The sequence below is a fragment of the Enhydra lutris genome, unplaced genomic scaffold (genome assembly GCF_002288905.1).
Source record: "Enhydra lutris kenyoni isolate GAN:26980312 unplaced genomic scaffold, ASM228890v2 scaffoldscaffold12, whole genome shotgun sequence".
Taxonomy (NCBI): Eukaryota; Metazoa; Chordata; class Mammalia; order Carnivora; family Mustelidae; genus Enhydra; species Enhydra lutris.
Window position 1 is genome coordinate 54,970,129 of NW_019154096.1, and position 21,696 is coordinate 54,991,824.

Sequence of the window (21,696 nt, forward strand, 5' to 3'; positions counted from 1 at the left end):
GTCTTCCCCGCTAGACTTCCAGTTCCTTGGCAGTAAAGACTAGTCTTACTTGTATGTTTTTTTCTGTTTTAATCCCTGGGCTCAGTACAGTGCCTAGCCTACAGTGAGTGCTCAGTAAAAATATTGGATGAACCAATCCATGACCAGCACCACAGGGGACCTCTGGCGACGTCTGATCTTGACGTAGTAATCTTGGCAGTATCTTTGCAAACATCGGGGTTGGTGCGGTCGTTGCGTGTAATTTAGTCTTTCGTCGATTTTTCCTCTTCTCGTTCCCTCAGTCTTTGAATCTTCGCTCTGTGCCAGCTTCCTTGACTTTTATTGTGTATTGCAAGCCACCTGTGTTTATTATCGTTCCAGTTTCCTGACAAAGATGCAAAAAAATGTATGATGGTTTTGCTGCCGTGGTGCTATGCACAAAGCAAGAGGAGATGTTGAGGAAAATACAAAGTAGTTCCTTAGTTCTCTAATCTAGGGTTTAACCAATCCCAGGAACTGAAGTCTTCTGTTTCTTCACAGAGGAGATATGACAAAGGCAGTGGCTGTACAAGCTTCCTTCATGGGCCGCCCTCCCCACTGCCTCATCCAGTAAGCGGGAGCAACTACTTCTAGAGGTGAGAGGGGAGGGAGGACATCTCCGTAACCCATTTGATCCCCCCCCAGCTGCAAAATTTTGGTTTTGAGAAACAGAGTGAACAGCCTGTAGAGTTACATTGAAGAACTTGAAGAAAAACCTGCAGAGGGTTGAATGCTCAGGTACTAGAAGTTATGCTCTTTGATAGAAGCCCATAACCTATATTTTAAAAGCTACTTATAGCTGAATAATCCCAGTGATCCCGAGAGTCTGTTTCTGTAGCTATTAAAAGGTATTAAACAGGCACATCTGAGATGACTTTTAACTTTCAGAACCAGGAGAAAGTTTGTCAGTAACACACTCCTTATCATTCATCGATTCCTTACTATGTGCCAGGCACTGTATTAAATGTTACATTTTTTTTAAAGATTTTATTTATTTGAGAGAAAGAGAGAGTGAGAGAGCGCATGAGAGGGGAGAAGGTCAGTGGGAGAAGCAGATTCCCTTTGGAGCTGGGAGCCCAATGCAGGACTCGATCCCAGGACTCCAGAATCATGACCTGAGCCAAAGGCAGTCGCTTAACCAACTGAGCCACCCAGGTGCCCTAAATGTTACATTTTTATCATTCAATTTTCGAAGTGAACTTAGGACTTCTCTCTATCTTACACATGATTAGTCACACCAGAACCAGAGGATCCAAGCCCAGATCTGTCCAATTTTAGTTTAAGACCCTGAAGCACTAATGGGATTTGCTGGGGTCCCATTAACCACACTTGGACTCTAAAAATCTGTGACTTACCGGGAGGATCAGTGACCAAGGTTGACCTAGGGATTCTGAAGTTTATGTCCGGAGCCATGGTGATGTTCTTATTAGGCAGTTGTAGTATCTTCTCCTGGGCATGTTAAGGCATGTTTGTTGTCTTTTTTACTCAAGGCACATCCCTTAGAAGGATGGTCTGTTTTTGAAGATACAGGCAAATGAATGTCGAGTTTTTTTGAACATTCATTCAGTAAGCTAAATGCATATTTCTTACCATCATATTTGAATATGAATCTTGGTTTCCAGACTGAATTCATATTGTATATTTAAGAAGACAATGAAAATTCTTTGAAGAGATTCTCACTCAATGGGAAGATAGTCTCAAACTCAACAGGGTTTGATTTCTGCTTGTTTTTTAAGCTGGCTTTATCTGGGGACAAATTCTGTTGTATCTTTTCTAGAACTTGGTGCCAGTAGGAGTTAAAATAATAAAATCAGTTCAATTAAATTAAATACCAAATGAGTCTTTTATGTATAAGGCCTTAGATCAGTTAACAACAGTCAGCAGTCACTTTTCTGGGAAACAGTTGCTAAAATTATGATCGACCAGCAGTCACTGGCCTCCTTTACTCCATTGTGTCCCAGGAAGAGAAACAGTCTTAGGACAAGAGCTTGCAAAGACAATACCGTTTTTTCCTAATCCTTATTATCTCCCCTCCCATTTTCTTATGATTAATTTGACCTTTTTTTTTCTTCTCTTATTGAAAGTATTCTATACCAGACACTGTGCTAGCTAGCTTCTGAGGCTTTCAGTATGAAAGAGAACTCTTGCCTTCAGGAATCTCGTGGTATAGCAGAGGAGCGAGAATTAGAATACAAGATAATAAGTGAGCGGATGAAACTAGCGAAAGCTCTGGGGAAACAGACAAGACAGCCAAACCCAGCTGGCCTAGGCAAGGTCAGCAAGACTTCTAGGATGAGAGGATACTTGAATTGTATCTTGGAGGAAGAGGAATAGGAAAGGAGCCAAGGGAAGGAGGAGGTGTTCTTGGCGGAGGAAACCATGAAACCACACATCTGGTTTGGAGAAAGGCAAACGCTGTGCTCTGATGGGGAATGAGAAAAGGTGTAGGAGGTGAGGCTAGAGGAAAAGCTGGGAATCATGTCATTGAGGGTGCTGTGAGCCATCGAAAAGCATTTAAAGTGTCTTCAGCGTAACGGGCAGCCACTGAAGATTTCAAGCAAGAAAATAATGTGTTCAGATCTGGTTTGTACAAGACATTAGAAGGTTGTTGCCTTCAGAAGACCCACAGTGAGGACCTGTAACTCAGGGGAGCTAGTGACGGGATTGGAGATTATTGGAGGGGTTCAGTGGATAGTTAGAAGCAATCTTAAATTTAGAAGTCCGCCCAGTATTTGGCAACCAATTTCTCATAGCAGGGTGGAACTAGAAGAAAAGGGGGACTCTGAGACAACTCCCCCAGTTTTATTTTTTATAGAAATTGTGGTGTCATTAGTCAGCGAGAGGAATGGAAGTGGAGGAACAGGTTGGTGAAGGAGGTGATAGATTCCGTTTCAGACGTATTGGACTTGAGATGTCCGGAGGGCAAGTGAAGAGAATCAAGTAGGCAACTGGGCTATTTTTATGTCTCTATCTGCGGTCGAGGAGAGAAGATTAGACTGGGCATGGTGGTAGTATGTAGATTCAAGAGTTTCCGGTCTGTGGGTTAGGTCTCCTTTTGTGACTGTTCCCTAATGACTACATGGTGGAAAGCAGCTTGACTATCCAAGCTTAGGGTTAAGTGCTTCTCACAAGCGGGGTCCTGGGAAGGGCTCTAGCAAATGTGTTTACACCATCATGTGTTTTTGTAAAACTTTGCAAAGTCCAGATACGTTAACTGCAATTGATCAGAATTGTTCTCTTGGTTCTTTGAATTACCCTTGCCCGCGCTCCCATCTGGAGATACTGGAGTGGTCCCAGGCATTTCTTTCTTTCTTTCTTTCTTTTTTTTTTTTTTTGGAGTTCATCTGTGGGGAGGGTGAGCTGGGGAGCCACTTCGTTTGGGTTTGCAGTCTCTCCGATGTGTAAGTTACTGCTAGCCAACGCAGCGTGGGAATGACATGGAGAAATACTCCTGCCCTTTGTGACACACATGTGCTGGATTGGCATTCGTTGTCAAGATACAAATGTGTCCTAACACACCTGGCACTGGCATCATGGACAAAGAAAAGGGTCAAATGAATGAAGCCTGCGACTGATGGGTAGGAAAATGTCCCACTACATCTGATGATGTCTTAGCCTGAACTTTGGCCCAATACAGAGGCTTGCGTACAGAAGTTGATTTGGAATGGGATCACCAGGGAGCGGGAGTTCAGGACAGAGGAAGTGAAATGGGAAGGAGGGAAGAAGTTCAAGGACACAATAGTACATTTGGCCACAGCTGCAGGCAACAGGTGCTCTCTCCTGCCTCGGACATTCAGAGAGACCTTAGGAAAGGCTCCTGGAACTGTGCTGGAGTACGAAAGGAGGAAGTCTCCTCCCATGGGCGTTGGTTCCTCCCCATTCTGGATTTGCGCACAACCGCAGGTAGGCTGTGGGGGAAGTCCCACTGCGGAAGTGAGCAGCGCATCAGGCTGTCCCATGAGTCGGATGACAGCATGGTGTCTGAAAGCCAGTGGGGATCTGTGTGGAGTTGGCCACCCAGGCAGCAGACGGAATAAGCAGTGGGGCCCACAGGATGGTGAAGTAACAGTGAAGGGGGATCTAATGTGGACAAAGGATTCTGTTCTCATTCATTCCTTGTCCAACATTCACTCTTGTTCGGATTACACATAGTAATGTACCACATACAGTTATAAATCTCTTTACCTTTTTGGTAAGAATTACACAAAATAGACTTTGTCAGAATTACTGTAGGACACAAACTTGTACTATTACTACAAATTCCAGGCAGCACGCTGTTACCTGATTCTCCCCGGAATTTTCCTGTATAGACACAATTTATGCACATGGGATCATACTGTGGCTGATATTCCAGGTTTTCTTTCCCTTAATGTATTTTGGATAACTTTTCATAATTATGTAGATCTACTTTGCTTTTTTAAATAGCTGCATAGTAATTTCATTGTGTGGTTGGACTGGAATTTATTTAATCGGGCTTCTACTGGTGAATATTTAGGTGGTGATGCTTTCCTCATGGAAAAATCTTATCTCCAACACAATTTTCAGCAATATGGGGGAAGAGCTAGATAATGGGGATGGTGAAAAGGAGAAATTGTGAAGGAATTTATAATAGAAAAAAAATGTTTTAAAGATTTATTTAGAGAGAGTGTGCTCTTAAGTATGGGGTGGGGGAAGGACAGAGGGAGAGAGGATCTTGAGCAGACTCCATGCTGAGTGGGGAACTGGGTGTTGAACTTGATATTACCACCCTGAGATCATGACCTGAGCCAAAGCCAAGAATCAGACTCTTAACCAACTGAACCACCTAGGCATCCCAGAAAATGTTTGGTTTTTTAAATTCATCAAATCACATCTTTTTTCTCCTCTATAATAGCAGTGATGTGCAGGAGCACCTGGGTGGCTCAGTGGGTTAAGCCTCTGCCTTTAGCTCAGGTCATGGTCTCAGGGTCCTGGGATCGAGCCCCGCGTCGGGCTTTCTGCTCGGCAGGGAGCCTGCTTCCCCCTCTTTCTGCCTGCCTCTCTGCCTGCTTATGATCTCTCTCTCTCTCTGGCAAATAAATAAAAAATCTAAAAAACAAAAACAACACACAATGATGTGCTTGAGGTTCCCAGGGACAGGAAACAGAAGAGTAAGATGCTAGGACTTCTGCTATGTCAGGACAATAAGGAAAACTTCAAACTATTTTTGCCTTCATTTTTTTTTTTTTTTTTTTCAAGTAGATTATTTGCACAAAATTTCCTTGCAGGATTATAACATTGGATAAGAAATTAAACTACATGATCTAGTTTTCCCTCAACTTTAGGACTCAGTGACTTTTGATAATCTTATATTAACTGTACAGTGTAATAACAGTCCTCCCTCCTCATTCCAACTTGAGATCCTCAGGAAGGACTTTACAAAAGGAGACTTGAGTGGGAAAGGTGATAGGTCTCTCTTGAACAAAATCAGCCCTCAGTTTCCCCTTTAAGGAGGCTTAAAAAGAATGGGTGCCTGCTCAGGCCTTTCCTTAAAATGCCTGCTTCTAAAGCAGGAAATGGTGTGGCTTGATTGATCTGCAATGTTTTTTTTGTTTTTTTTTTTTTTTTAAAGATTTTATTTATTTATTTGACAGAGAGAGATCACAAGCAGGCAGAGAGAGAGGAGGAAGCAGGCTCCCTGCTGAGCAGAAAGCCCGATATGGGGCTCGATCCCAGGACTCTGAGATCATGACCCGAGCCGAAGGCAGCGGCTTAACCCACTGAGCCACCCAGGCGCCCCATGATCTGCAATGTTTTTTAACACTTTGTCTAGGCTGAGATAATTTTTGTTCACTCTGATTATCACAAGAGGATTGAATTTTTATGTATGACTTGGTGTCTGTCCCTACCAGTCTTGTCTACTTGTGTTATAGAAATCATCCAGGAAATTTAGTTGAGTTGCAATCAAGAGGGGGATTGGACTACAAAACAGAGTTCTAAATGATGATTGGTCCAGAAAAGTAAGATACAAGGAAGAGACAGAGAAAATCATTAAATGAAAAACAGTGGCATTTGGCCTTAGCAGCAGAAATGCATTTCTCTTTTTGGAATCTCCTACTGGGTTTGATGGACTGCTGTGAATCTGTTGGACTATTACCTTACTGGTATGGTCAGTCTTCATCATCCAAAGGCTACGAGTCAGAAATAGACTCAGTTCTAAAATAAATACCAGAGTTCTATAGAAGAACTACCTGTCTCTTGGGAAAGATGAGAAGGTTCCCATCCTCTCCGCCTGAAAGCCATCTTTTGTCTTAGCCATGTTTTCCATTGCTGATCACTTACTAGGAAAACATTCCAGTGAGTGTACAGTGAGTGTTACCACCAAAAAAGATGAAGTGGAGATGCCCGGCATGCCTCACTATTTATAATAAAAATATTTCTCCAAAAGATGGGAAAATCCCAAGTCTTTAAATACTCTGGGAGAGAGGAATAATGGAAAAAACTCTTCAGTTTCCTTTCTGTTGATTCACGAGAGTTTCTCACAAATCATTTGGATGGGCCATTAAGTCACAGAATGGCTGGAATCTTATATTAATTGTCTGACTTTGGGTTTCTGGCTAAAGCATCTGGCAGCAAAACTGAAGGCAAGCAAAAGAGAACCCCGAGTGGGTGGTGGTATGGGAATGCAAGCCCATCTATTGTTTTCAGCCTGGAATCCTAACTTAGGTGGAGGGACCAGATGGCGGTCTTTAATGGAAGGGGTCCCTTTGGACGGATTGAAAGAAAGGATTTGGCTGCTTTTAGATACAACTACAGTTTAGGTGAATTTTTTGTCATTGTTGTTCCAAAAGGTTACTTGATTTGCTCTTTCTACCAGAAAGTTCATTAAGCATCTCGCTCTGGCTCAGCATCCACATCACTTTGTAGACAATCGTCCATTGTCTCGGGTTTGAGAAATGAAAACTTCATCTAATCCTAATTTTGTTTTGGTATCTGCTTTCTAAATCCCTTTGTGGTGTGGATCCTGAGTCTGTCCAACAAGCAGAACCAGCAGAAGACAGACAGACACACACAATTTTCATTAAGGGATCTGTTAGAAGGAACAGGCATGTGTCGTTGGGGAGGCTAAGGCAGTCCCGAGTCGGTAGGAAAGGGCACACGCCAGCATGGTTTGCAGCTGTTTTTGACATGTGGAACTTCTAGTTCTCAGAAAGTCTGCACCCTGCTTTTAAGGCCTTCTAGCTAATCAGGTCAGGCCCCCCCAGGATAATCACCCTCAAAGTTAACCCATTAGAGACTTTAATTGTATCTGTGAAATCCCTTCCCAGCAGCACCTAGGTTAGTTCCCTCCCCAAGTGGACACGTCAAAATTCCATCCCATCTAGAGAAACCAAGGAGGAGCTCTCTGGAAAATGAAACTGCCGTTGAGACACCTCTACAGATGTTTAATAAATTGAGGCTTATTTTTCTACTAATCTTGAGAAACAGTCCTATCTGAGCACTCAGAGTTCCTCACTGCCTACGGTGTGCCTTGGCCAGCCCGGGAAGGGGAAGCCTCAGGATAGTTAATCTCATCAGTATTAGACCCTCCCCACCCGCTGCTCTTACGTTTTTCAAAAGTTGCCATGTCAACCAAGTTTTTGTTGACTAAAAAATGTTTTCCTATTGATTACCATTTTGTGAGCTTTTTAACATTTGCCTTAACTTAAAAGCTAAACTTAAGTGTCACTGACGGTAGAACACTAAGTCTTTATTTCACCAGAGAAACTATTAAAATGGCCTGTTTGGAGGAGGGGGAGGGGAAGTCCGTGAGGTCTTGTGGGGATGGACCTGTTCTGTGTGGTGACTGAGGCAGCGTCCGTCACCTGGTTGGGATACTGGGCTATAGTTTGGCAAGATGTTACCATCAAGGAAACTGGGTAAAAACACTCAGCATCTTTCTGTTCTTTCTTACGTCTGTGTATGAATATACAGTTATCTCAAAATGAAATCCTAATAGAACAACAATCCATTTTATAAAGCAAATAATCTTTTTGTAATGAGAATCCATTTACTAATCATTTAAAAAAAATCGTTTCCTTAAGGAGGTAGACACCTAAATATATTTGGTCCTCTGCTAGGAATAAAGCATATTCTCAACATAGATTTGATGAGTGGAAGAGCATATGCCTGATGGGAAAATTGGAGGGGACATGTGAGTATGTAGTTAAATATAAAGTTTTTTCAAGAATCATGATTAAATGCTTAGATGGAATATTATTGGGCATATTGTAAACAGACCGTGTCTCTACAATGGTGACGACTGAGCGAGATGTGGATATAACTTAAAAACTAATGGACAAAATCTGAGCCCAGAAGATACCTCTAAAAATGCAAGTGGTAGCTTCAGGCCAGGTGAAATAACTTTCTTTCTTTCTTTCTTTTTTTTTTTTTAAACACAGAGAGTTGTATAGATGGAAAATAAAAAATATGTCCAAAGGATTTAGATAAATTTGTGGCTTTACTCTATAAATATTTGTGCGCCTGTGATTGGCCAGGCAGGTGTCTGTGGCTTTAATATACTTCAGGAATTTTCCTAACATGTAAAGGTGGTTGTCCTTCGAGCAACCATACCTTCCCCCTGTCTCCACTGATACAACGGTCAAGTTCTGAGAACCCCATGGATTGGATTTTCTCAGCCTGTGCAGTTTCTGATCTGACTGCGTGAGAGATTGGTATGGACAACGAAATCCAACCAGTCAGTAGTAGTACTATGAAGATATCTTACAGACCTAATTCCTTTTAAAATGTCTTAAAAGACATTGGCAACCTAATTTTTTTCTCTCCGATATTGCGATTTTAAGGATACAGGATAAGAAACTACAGTTATGAATGGGAAGGTGGCCCCAGGCTCCGTTTAGAGGTTAAGAGGCAGATGCGGATAACACACAGGGAGGGCTGCTGTAGGTGCATCACTGGAGCTGGGCCCTGGTGGATCTGGCCTGTGGGCGGTGGGCGGGGCGGGGGGGTGCTCTGCACAGTGCCCAGGACCCTGCAGTCAACTTCTGGGAAGGCATTTGCTTTGCTTCTGGGAGGGAAAAAAAGTCCTTTAGGGGCCAAGGGCCTCAGTGAGTGACAGCCTCCTCACTCTGACTTTGAGTGACCATTGAAGAGCAGGCCGGTTCCCTGAAAGTTCTATCATTGGAGGTAGTAGATAACTTCAGAGTTCTATTCAGGAAGTGGTCCTGTTAGGAAATGTTATCTGTGTCAAATAAAACCCTCCCCTCAGCGCCCTCCCAACTCAGATTTTAGGGAGCCATGATTCCATGGCCAACCCCAGTAAACCACACCCGCCCCCACCCCGGGCAGACATGACCTAACTGGGAGTGAGGCTGTGGGTGACTGAGATGACCCCGTATGTCTGGGCTGGAGGAGCTGTCCGGCTGGAGAGAGCTTGGGCAGCCACTTACTGGTCGGCCACAAGAATTTTTGGAAGTAGTAAAACTTTTGGTAAAAGGGGGCTTTTGTCTCCCAGAATAGCAACAGTTATCATCACTTAAGCCCACTGATTTCTATATACAGCAAGTGCTTCTCTATATATACTCATGTATTGTTTATATAGGACTATTTTAAGATCTGTGTCACATTTTTCTGGTGTATTTTATGGTGGGAAAATTCAATTGGAAAAAATGCATTTAGCTCTGGTGGGGGTGGTAAGGTAAAATAAGTACGTACACACACACGCACATGCACACACACACACACACACACACACACGAATTTGTTTCCAGTTTAGCTTTAAATGGTACAGAAATCACTGGGCGATAGAGCTCCTAAAAAGAAATTCTGTTGCTTCTCCTTAAGTTGAACTGCTGTTCTCATGTTACATGATACCTGTTACCATATTAGTCAGTAGAAAACCTACAAGACATGTGTAAGAGTTCACCCATGTTTTACTTAAAAAAGTTATGAGAAAATGGCTTTGTGCAATGTGGCTTATAATTCAGGGGACTTTTTTTTTTTTTTTTTGGGTAGCTGTTGAATTGAGAGGGAAATGAATGGGGAGAGGACTTGTGTACGGTTAAGGGTAATGCGGGTGCAGAGACGCAGGCACTCGGGCTGGGGCATGGTGGGAGCTGCGATCCCAGAGGGGTGTGTTGTGGAAGTGAGTGCAGGGGTTCGGGTACTGTGAGGACCAACCTCTTCTGAGAGATGCTCCTTCCTACCTGTTGGGTGAGGTGAGGTGGGCCTCAGCCAGGTGCTGTGGGAGAAGGGGGTGATGTGATTAGCTCAGTCCAGCAGAGAAGATGATAGCCTTACTAGGAGGCAGCCAGTGACCATGCCTGATGAGAAATGTAGGGGACGCTGTGGGAGTTGAGAAATGGAAAGGACCATTTCTACCTTTGGGGACCAGGAAGGGCATCCTGGGAAAAGTGCCATTTGGAGAGGTGTTCCATGCGGGGGCAGCAATGACAAGGATTGCCAGGATCGGGACTGCGAGGAGAGCTGGAGTAAAGCTGTCATGGTTACAACCAGAGGAAATCGGGCCACCTGCTGGCTTGTGAGCCTGTAGGAGGAGTATGGAGACAGAGGTGGAAGGAGGGGGCCGTGGGGCCAGGTTCTGATGGCCTCTGAGCCCTACTCTACCAGGTTTTCTCCTTCACTGGGAAGTGAACGCCACAGAAGGGATGACATGAGTGTGTTGCAATCGAGTGAGCCTTAGGTTTCCAGGAGCAGAGAAGAGACGGGTGTTTGGGGATATGCTAGACTTGGTGGGGTTGTGGGGGCTAGGAGGAGGGTAATACAAAGATGCATAAAGCCTAGGCCCCTGTCTTCAAGAAGGTGATGGTCTCATCAGGGAAGATGGAGGAACGAGTGCAGGTAACAAGATGTTGGGTGAGGGGCGCAGGCACCAACGATGGCTTTCCATTTCAGGGACTTAAAGGCTTCTGTTGAGTTCCACCCCTGCCCAGGTGTCTCTTCTAGCAGTCTCTTCTAGAAGTCTCTAGTCTTTTCATTTGTGCCTTACGTGGTATGGTTTGTACATTTTCAAGGACCTTGGTAGTTCTGTCCTCCGTTTGCCTTCGGTAAATTACAAAACCCAGCCCCGAACACAATAATGCAGGTGTGACTGAAGACAGGAGGAGCATCGCTTCCCTTCTTCGGAGGTTGTATTCCCACTTAATCATCGTGAGCTCACATGTTGCAGGATCACTGGGATTTCTATTTTGGGAGGATCCTTTGTCAACAAACAGATGGGGTTGGGCCTCTACCTGCCTTGGAACCAGAAGTGAGTTTATCCTACTTAGGCACTTCTGTCCCCCTCTGTTCCCTATTCCCTGCTCTGGGCTCCCCTCCAGCCTCCTGCCTCATTCACCCACTTCGGTCCGTTGTTCTGCCGTGACCTTGCTAGTCCTCCTGGGCGGTGGTTCTGCAGGAATATGTACCTGTGAAGACTCACTGGTCTGCGCATCTTAGATACTCTGTATTCACGTTTCATGAAAAAGGAGGAGGAAAAAGGTGAGAGGGAGAGGAGAGGCAAAGGCAGTTTCAGGGCGTCAAGCCTGGGTGACTGGAAATCTAATGGTATCATTTCTAGAAGTAGGTACTTGGGAGAGGGAGGTGTTACTTTGGAGAGGAAAGCCTAGTTCTGTCCTATTGACACGGGTCTTTTTGTGGCAAAGGCCCCCAGCAGAAGCAGCTCGTGTCTCCCGCTAACAAGAATGGTCAGAGTGGAAGTCCCACAGACCCTGGGCACAGGCCACAGCCTTCGATGCTTCGTGCTTGAGGGTCTTTTGTCCCCGTAATCCGCTTTCATGACCTTTTAGGCTGCGTTGGATGATTTCCAGTCCTCTCTGCTTCTTAAAAATCGTTTTTGTGTTTTTTTTTTTAATTTGGCTTTCAAAACCCCATTGTCCTTCTTCTGCGTACCCGCTGGCCTCTCTCAGCTGGCCTGTCTACAATGGGACTGGTGTCACCCTTTCATGCGGGCCTTCCACAGCCCTTGGCAGTAACCGCGACTCTCTCCTTCCCCTGGCTGGGGCGGAAACGCCTTAGAGCTGGGCCTTGACTCCTCTCGCCTCTGCCCTACATTCAGTCCATCAGCCAGAGCTGCCGGCTCTATCTGACATACTCAGAATCTAAGTACTTGTCACCTCCACTGCTAGCACCTGCTCCACGCCACCCTCCCCTCTCACTTAGATTCCTGACATAACTTCTCTGGCTCTCCCTTCTTCCGGCCTCAGCCCTTCCCCACTGCCATCCTCCTCCTACCAGCTGCCAAACCTCTTCTCACCTCCACAGCCAGGGAGATCCTTTTAAGAACCGTCCAGGTCATGTCACTCTTTGGCTCAGAACCTTCCAGTGACATCCTGTGTCAGAGCAGAAGCTCCCGCCCTTCTACTGGTTATATGACCTGTACCTCCTCTCTACCGGCTTCCCTCTTGCTGGCTCTGCACCCTCCACACCAGCCTCCCTGCCTACTCCTCCGGCCTCTCTCTCCTCGGGGCCTCTGTTATGCCTCCCGCCTGTCACCCCGCCCTGGTCCCTTACCTGCTTCATCTGGCTCCTCAGTGCCCCTCAGCTTTGCTCAGATGTTCCCTCATTAGTGAGGCCCTTCCTGCCCATCCTGTACTAAATAATTCTGCCCCTGCTTTTTGTTCTCCATGGCTCCTGGTCCCCAGCTGGACATGCTTTTTCATTGTCTCCCCCTCCTAGTGTCTCTCTCCCCCACCAGTTACACGGCCCTGTGTTTTATGGGTCACAGATGATGCTCATACACTTCATCTCACTTGATCCGTTGTGTTCATATTTTGTAAAACAAGGCTCATTCTGGTTCAAGTGTATTATTGATTGACTTCTTGGCCAGTAATCAAAACTGATGTCCTTGGGGCGCCTGAGTGGCTCAGTGGGTTAAAGCCTCTGCCTTCAGCTCAGGTCATGTTCTCGGAGTCCTGGGATCGAGCCCCGCATCCGGCTCTCTGCTCAGCGGGGAGCCTGTTTCCCTTCCTCTCTCTCTGCCTGCCTCTCTGCCTACTTGTGATCTCTGTCTGTCAAATAAATCTTTAAAAGAAAAAAAAACACAACTGATGTCCTTGGGGAGAACCTCAGCATGGCCCTTCAAATCCCCTCCATCCCATTTTGGGAACTTGTTACCACTGAGAATCTTTTAAAAATGAAGGCCTCCCCAAGCTTCCTGGGCCCCAGCTTTGGTTAGCGAGGGGCTACCACACTGCATGGAGTGGGGGGAACAGACCATGTGCTCTCTGCTGGCCACGGCCCTGTAGTTGAGCAACGTAGCAGGAACGATGATTGTACCAGGTTTGGCCTTTCTCCCCATTGAATCTTCCTGCTTGTGTTCTTCCTGCTGTTTGAGTGGCCTTTCTGGGCCCCACGGACTCTGTCTCATGCCTACTTTAATGGGTCTGTTGGACTACTCGCTGACACTGTTAGCACGGCAGTGTCCGGTTGTTCCTGATTCCATCCTCCTTCATCGGCTCTCTTGGCTTGCTTTCTTGGCTCTGTCAGCTAGTCTGTCTGCTGCTCCATCGCCCCTCCCTGACATCCAATTTGTAGAAGAGCAACCGAGCTCATAATTTCACTGGGTGCCCTTTGTCCGCCTCATCGCTGTCCTGCCTGATTATTTCCATCAACATACAGCTGGTTTCTGTCTTTTAAAATCTGAGCCTGGGATTGTAGCAAAGTTAAAAGATGCAGGGCTGCCACCTGGCCCCCGTGCTGGGCTGGATCAGCAATCCAGAGAGAACACGCCAGTAATAGACTGGTAGGTGGCGGGAACAGGCAGTGGCAGGAAGTTGATACCCGCCTTACTGTGTGCAGCTGGTCACTGAGCTCATCTCATCATAGAGACAGGTTCTTCCAAAGTCATCCGTGCAGGTGCCTTGCCCTGAGCACACAGCAGTTAAAGATGAACAATCTAGGTGACTCCTTTCTAATAACTTGCTTACAATTCTGGATTTGAGTTGAGATGTCTCCTAGAACCCTATAGTCTGAAAACAGGCCTGCTTGGGTTCTCTTCAGCCTGACTTGGTGATCCGTTTTTCCTCCATTTCTAGGACCAGAGCCGGAGGAAGAGAGGCTAGGGGTTTAACTTTCAGGATGGTTCGAAGCGACTGGAACACCACAAGATCCCTTCCAGCTCACCAGAAAGGGTTCTCTCCAGGTCCTAATAGTGACAGCCGTGTATGCTTTGTTACACACACACTTTATTGAGTTCATTTAATCTATCGATATTAAAAAGTCCTAGTGTTATTTAATGCCTGTAATTACATATTTTGCTGATGGCTTATTTTCATCTCTTTGGAAGCTAAAGTATCCATTAGTTCATAATCTTTTCTAGTTTTTGACTTCAGCTTTCATGAGTTTCCCCAAAGTTGCTTTTCTGCTGTTAATCCTGACTTAATTCTCCCCACACTCAGGTTAAAAAGTATGTTATTTGAACTCAGTTATTTAAAATTTCTCCCATCGACAAGTTTACCTTTTCTTTTGGATTGCTCCGTGGCTGAAATTGAAGACCACATTCCTTGTGGCAAATGGTTAAATGGGGGGATACAGGCTCGTGATCCGACAGGAGGAACGTTTTTGTTTTGTTTTGTTTTGTTGTATTGCTTACCTGGAAAAAAGTTCAGAAAACAGGACTTCTCACCAGGAATTGCAAAGCTAAAAGAATGTGCCTCTGGGGCAGCTGCAGGAGTTTCAACACTGGAAGTAGAGGGATGAAAGCCTACAGGTGAGCTTGGAAGAAAACTTAGTGATTTTTCGGTCTACGAAACCTAACTCACACGAATAGTTTCTCGTCCAGTATGGCCCTTTCCACTCAGATCTGTTGGTGCCTTCGAGCTGGTATTTCAAGTATGTCCATCTGCATTTAAACGAATCGCTCCAAGACAATCTGATTATGCGGTAGTTACTTTGGTGAGAATAGTGCCTCAGTGGAATGGAAACTTCATTTTGAGTCTAATATTAGACCTTGCTTTGGAAAATTCCTTTTAAATGATCACAAGCTGGGAATAGCAAAAGAATTTAACTTTCGACAGACAGCATTCACCAAGAATTTTTAACTGCTTATGTTTGGGTCCTTGGGAAAGCAGATGTGAGAAAGTGACCGGCCTGAATGGACCAGGGTAGCAGTGACGTGACCTGATGTGTGTTTATATCTATTGCTGATAAGTTTCCCTCCTCGTCTCATTTGCTCAAAATATTTTCATTCTTTGAGCATGAGCACGCTAAGGATGAAAATTGTTAAGATGCCTAATTGTCTAACAGTCTAAGCTTCTAGGCTTCCCTGATGCCTGTAAAGGGGTCTGAAGCAGAGCAGGAAAGGACCCACAAACCTACAAAACCAGAGCCAGTTTCTGAGTAAGTGCTGGGAACTTGATCACATTCTGACCCCCCAGAGAATATTTTCAGTTTGTCTAGCTGGTTGTGTTTGAGTCATCTCACCTGATTTGAAGTTTTAGGTAAACTTTATTTAAGTAACACCCCCCTGCCATCCCCCACTCCAAATAATCCCCACCCTGTCATTAAAGAAAGTAGTACACATGTTAACAGAGCATGAAATTTCCAGATCATGTCTTCTTGGCTTAAGTAAAGGACCTGTTTCGGATGCCTCACATGCCTTGGATTAGGAAAACCAATATTAGTATTTGAGAGATGCATTATTATCTTAAAAGATTTTTTTTCTGAAAGGGAAATGCATCTTTTAATCATGGTGTACTTTTAATATAGAGGGTTTTCTTGTCTCTGAATAAGCTGGTAGTAAGTTGATGGTGTCTTAGAACTGAGGAAGAATGTTAAAAAGAGAGTGAGAGTTCCCATTTACTGATCGCTTAGGGACTCCCAGCCACTGTCCTTGCTGGTCCCAACACGATCTCTGATGTTCAGGGCAATCGTGTGTGGCAGCAGTAATTATGAGCCTGGTTTTAAGAGATGAGGAGACTGAGGCCCAGGAAAGTTCTGTAATTTGCTCGTGATCACACAGCTAGTAATGGCGAGGAAGGGCCCATGCTGGGATTCCAATCTAGGACTGTTCAGCTCTGGGGCACCTGCTCCTCCCTTACCCTTCTGGCCGTCTCCTCTGGCTGCTGTTCTTAAACTTTCTTGTCTTCAGGGCTGCCTGGGTGGCTCAGTTGTTGGGTGTCTGCCTTTGGCTCAGGTTATGATCCCAGGGTCCTGGGATCGAGCCCCGCATCGGGCTCCCTGCTCAGCAGGAAGCCTGGTTGTCCCTCTCCCACTCTCCCTGCTTACATTCCCTCTCTCTCCCTGTCTCTGTCAAATAAATAAATAAAATCTTAAAAAAAAAACGAAAACTTTGTCTTCAGATCTCTTTAAGCTCTTAAGAATTACTGAGGACTCTTGAACGTTTTTTGTGTGGGTTCTGTCTTTTGATAGTCACTGTATTTGAAATTAAAGTGGAGTAATATAAAACACCTTAATTCATTTTTGGATAATTAATTTTTGAAGGACAGTAATAGATATACTATATTAACATAAATAACATTTTTATTAAAAATAACTTTTCCAAAACAAAAATAACAGCCCATCTGTCATCTTCTGCATTCAGTCTGTGCAGTATATGTTTTAGTTGAAATAGAGGAGGAAAATCTGAGCTCCCACAGATATGTATTTGGAAAGGGACAGGGTATTTGAACAACCATTTTGGGGGATTGGGAATATCTTCCTTTGATACTCTACCAAAACTCCACAAGTGGTAGTTTTTCAAAGGTTAGTTGTCATGTGGAATCTGAAACTATTCCAGTGGACTTTGGGCACACTGTTAAATTGAAATCCTTTGGTCTGAAATCTTCCTTATAGAAAAATTCTGCATACTATATGTCGATACTCTCCCAATCCAGGAAGGAGAGCTTCATTTCTACCCCTCCCCACTCCGTGAGGGTGGGTTGGACTTCATGACCAGCTTCCAAGGGATAGAATTGGAGAAAAAAGAAAAATGAGTAACCGGACAGTGGAGAAACTCGGAATGTCACGTGGCTGTCGAGAAAGCCCTGATGTGATGTAACTAGAAAACCCAGAACCCCAGTCTAATCACGAGAAAACATCAGACAAACCCAAATCAAAGGACATTCTACAGGATTCCTGACCAGTACTCCTTGATTGTCGAGGTCATAAAAAAACAAGCAAAGACTAAGAAACTGTCAGATGCCAGAGGAGACAGGACACCTGAATACAGTGTGGTACTCTGGACTGGATATTAGAACAGAAAGAGAGAGTTAATGGAAAAACTGGTGAAATCCCAAATAAGTCTGGAATTTACTGTATCAATTGTCAATTTCTTAGTTTTACAAATATGTTGTGGTAATGCAGGGTGTTGACAATGGGGGCAACTGAGGAAAGGCTCCACAGGCGTTCTGCACTGTCTTTACAGCTTTTCTGTCAATCTAAAATTATTCCAAAATAAATACCTTATTTTAAGAAATCCATTGGTCTAGGGGTACCTGGGTGGCTCAGTGGGTTAAGCCTCTGCCTTCAGCTCAGGTCATGATCTCGGGGTCCTGGAATCGAATCCCGCATCAGGCTCTCTGCTCGGCGGGGAGCCTGCTTCCCCCCTCCCCTCTCTGCCTACCTGTGATCTGTCAAATAAATAAATAAATAAATATCTTTAAAAAAAAAAAAAAGGGAAAAGAAATCCATTGGTATAACCAAGCAGCAGACTCTAACTGTAGAGAACAAACTGATGGTGATCAGAGGGGGGTGAGCGGGAAGATGGGGGAAACAGGTGACCGGGATGAAGGAGGGCACTTGTGGCAATGAGCACTGGGTGTTGCATGGAGTTGTTGAATCACTAAATCGTACACTTGACACTAATGTTACCCAGTCTGTTAAATAACTGGAATTTAAATAAACGCATCTTTTAAAAAATATAAAAATTGGGTATGAGAGGAAAGAGAATCTGTTGTTCTGTCTTGTACTCTGAATAGATTGTTTACCTGTGCATGACTTGGTAGCACCATTCCCATGGCCATTGGGAAAATACTGGTTCACAGAGTCCTGTAGATCTTTGAAATGTTGACCCATTTCGTTATTCAGTATTTTAAAAATCCCACTCGTTACTTCATCAGAAAACTGCTTGTCGAGAAGTTCTCAAGCCTGTGGTGGACACAAGTTTACCCAAATCCCGATTTTCCTGTGAAAGCTCAAATTTTATCACTAGCAAATGCTGCTGCTGTTTTCCTTAACGTTGCAGGCTCATTTTGTCCGTTTTCAAGGAAATATTTGCCAGATATACAAGTCTAAACACCATCCATTGGGTACTTCCCTTCAGATAAAGATGACGTCCAGTGAAAAACGTGGCTAGTGCAACCTGCCCGTGCAAACAGTTGTGTAAGTGCCTTTCCTCAGACAGCAATTATACCTCAGGATGCGACTCAAGTGTTTTAAGATGGGTCTCCTTTTGCCACATAAAGTATTAAAGGACAAGTACTCAAGGTCAAGATTTAACGAAATTAATTTTTACATCTTCACCAGGGACGTTCTGAAGAGAAATGGATTTTCCCCCCATTTCCTGTGCATGTGCGGTGGCAGAGAACCTGGTCTGCCCCCACTGCCTCGCTTTGTGCTCGGGCAGCTTTGCCTGATGGGCTCAAACCCCAGCACAGTGCAAAAGGCCGGGAACGTTTAGTGTTCCACTGGAAATCGTCTGACCTCGCTGCCCTCCTAAGAGGGTCTTGGGCATCCCTAAGGGTCCACAGACCACACTTGGGAGAACCATTCTCCTAAAAAAAATAAAAAAAAAAAAAATAGCAGTTGCTATAAGGTCACAGAGGAAGGGCCGACATGATTGAAGACCCACCCCATGAGGAAGCGAATGGTAATGGGGCGCAGGCTGACGTGTGTAGAAGCCGAGGCTCTTCCTGCTCAGTCGTCTTGCTTTCGATGACTCGGGAAACTTTTCCATTTGCCTGTGCCATTTCCACCCCGTGTTTAAACGCCGAAATGCAGACTTGGATCATCCGGTCTCTGCATTCGCCTCTGTTCTTAACATGATCCCGTGCCAGACTTCCTTCCGGAGATTCAGAGAATTGCTTCCTCAACTTTGTTTTCTTTTCTTTAAAGGTAAATCTCATTTGGCCATTGTGCAACGAGTGAACAATGAGGGAGAAGGGGACCCGTTTTATGAAGTTCTGGGAATCGTCACATTAGAAGACGTGATTGAAGAAATCATCAAATCCGAGATTCTAGACGAAACAGATTTATACAGTGAGTAGTCGGAGTGTGATTTTTTTCAAAACCTTGGCTGTTTTCTGTCATCTCGTTCGTGAGTCCTCTCTCGTTTCCAGTGGCCACTTGCCTCTGCTCTCTCATTACGTGCTGTGTGTATGTGTAGGCTGTGGACCACTAGGCAGTGTGTTCCAGAACCTTCATCAGAGGGGGGAAAGGAGAGGCAGGGCCTGTGGTGTCGAGTGGCAGTATTTCATTTTTGTTTTTGTCTTTTTTTTGAAAAGCCAACTTCTTCTAACAAGGGATGAGGGCATTACTTGCCCGGAACAGAAAACTCCCTTCTTGGTTTTTACTTTTATTGTAGGTGTGGTAAAAGAATCACTCTTCACTACATTTTTATTTTCCACAGCTAGGCAGTTGTGTTCAGATAAATTTCTTTTTCTACTTAAGGTTCAAATTCAAGTGCTTGTGAGGAGGATTTGTTAAATGGATGGATTGCCACCATTTAAATGTCCTTGTTCTAGAACCCAGGGGCCAGGGTAGAGGTGAGGTCTGTGAGTGTAGCTTTGCTGTGGCAAGGAGTGGTGACTGGGAGGGACGGGAAGCAGGACAGGGTAGGGTACCCAATAGGAATGTGTTTTTCCCTTTCTGTGCTACTCTATCTTCTTTGGGGGGGCAGGGGGAAATGGGTGAAGGGGGTAGGAGTCTCTTGGCTTGTTTGTAGAGGGAGGGGAAGATCCGCTGGTCTTTGCGTGTGAGGTAAACAATCCTGGGCTGAGAATTGAAGCGGAACCCTGTCTCACTGAAGTCCTCAACTGGATTGTTGGACTGTGGGGTTTAAACCTTCTTCTTCAGCCTCATTCTTAGTAGAATCTTAGTAATCTCTTTCAAGAGATTAATAATGAGACAGGGGCGTTTTTGCCTGGAGATGTTTGGGGCTCTCAGAGGTGGGCCAGAGAAGAGTATCTGGGCTCTGTTTGTTCTGTTTGGCTTATTAAAGCATGACTTAAAAGGGAAATGGATTGTTCACATGGCCTAGGGCACCTGGGATGGGGCCTGCCTAGCTTAAAACAGAGTGATTTTTATTTAGTCCTGCTAGATGGGAATGTTCCTCATTTTAATAATGAGAGTCTTCCGTGTACCCTTGGAAGGATAAACTTGATATTTAGGAAATGACTTGCTTCTGAAAATGTGTCTTACTTTTTTCTCATGTATATATATTAGTGCGTTCTTTAAAATCACCATTTCCTATGTGTTTTATCTTCTTGACACTTGGAGAGTAGTCCGAGATCACATAATAAAGCATATTGTTACTTGTGTGTTGACAGTCTTTTCATCCTTCCTTACAGTGACCATTTAATACCAAGTGTGCCTCTTTATATATCTATATATATATAGAGAGAGATTTTTTGTTTGTTTCTTCGGGGGTGGTACTCATCATAAGAAAGATAACTAAAGCACTTAGGAGATCTTATGTTTGCTTTCCAGTTACAGTCTCTTAAACCTCGATTAAACTGATTTCACACAGAAGTGTTGCCCAGCCTGCCTGGCTGGATGGAATGCTGACCACATGGTTTTAGGGATATCCGTGAGGTCGACAGGCGATCAGGGCTGAGGACTATATTTGCCATTAGAAAATTATTTGGAAATATAGTGTTGATTTTATGCTGTCTGATTCTGAAAAGAATTAGAGACAGAAGAAAATGATAAGTTACAATTGCCCTCACCCTAGGACCAGCCTGGTAATTAAGTCTGCTTGGCCCCAGGCATGAAATGGTAATAGCGCACAGACTCATGGTTCTTGGGAAAGGAGTGAGCGATTAAGGTCTTGTCTTTAACCAAGTTTTTTCTTGATCCTTTCTCTGTCAAGAAAAATACTGGAAAAGGGTTTTGTATTAGACACCGTCTAGATCAGGGGTTTGCAAAACAACAACAACAACAAACTACAGCCCACAGTGGCCGCCAGTGTTTGGAGAGCCCACAAGCTGAGAATTTTTGTTTGTTTTTTACATTGGGTAATCGTTGAAAACATGAAAAGAATAATTACTTAGAGACATGGGAAAATACTGTGAAATTCGAATTTCATCTCCATAATAAAGTTTTGTTGGCACATGCCCTATTAGCTCTTTCACATATGGTTGCTTTTGTTCAGCAGTAGGGTTGAGCGGTTCCAACAGACACCGTGTGGCCCCCAGAGCCTGAAATACTACCTAGCCCTCGACAGAGGAAGTATGCCGACCTCTCTTCTGGTTGACCTTCTTTGTATTTGCTTGACCTTGAGGATCTCCGGGCCTGGGGTAGAAATGAAGCTAACAGATATTATTGTTAAAATGTTCTATGAAAGCATTCTTTTCTGTTTCTGAAGAGGTTTTGTTCAGATGTTTGTTTTCCCTGTTTCGGCAGAGGCTAAAAGCCTCTGCAAGGCAGGGCACCCTTCCCTGTGTCTTCTGTCACCCGGTGATTGTTCTTCCCCGCAGTGTGGTGACACCGAGTGACAGGAGACTGTGTAGGCCCTGAGATGCATGCCATCACTGTGGGGTTACA

At 44.5% G+C, this 21,696-nt stretch overlaps 1 protein-coding gene across 3 annotated transcripts in view; it reads left to right on the forward strand.

The window, feature by feature from the left end:
- The window catches only part of LOC111144903 (cyclin and CBS domain divalent metal cation transport mediator 2), a 139,368-nt gene that overhangs the window by 95,008 nt on the left and 22,664 nt on the right, over window positions 1-21,696 (forward strand). For all 3 annotated transcript variants that reach the window (XM_022499497.1, XM_022499498.1, XM_022499499.1), the window contains exon 2: window positions 19,048-19,191. In XM_022499497.1, coding sequence (XP_022355205.1) covers window positions 19,048-19,191 — 144 coding nt within the window. The remainder of the gene's footprint in view (window positions 1-19,047; window positions 19,192-21,696) is intronic.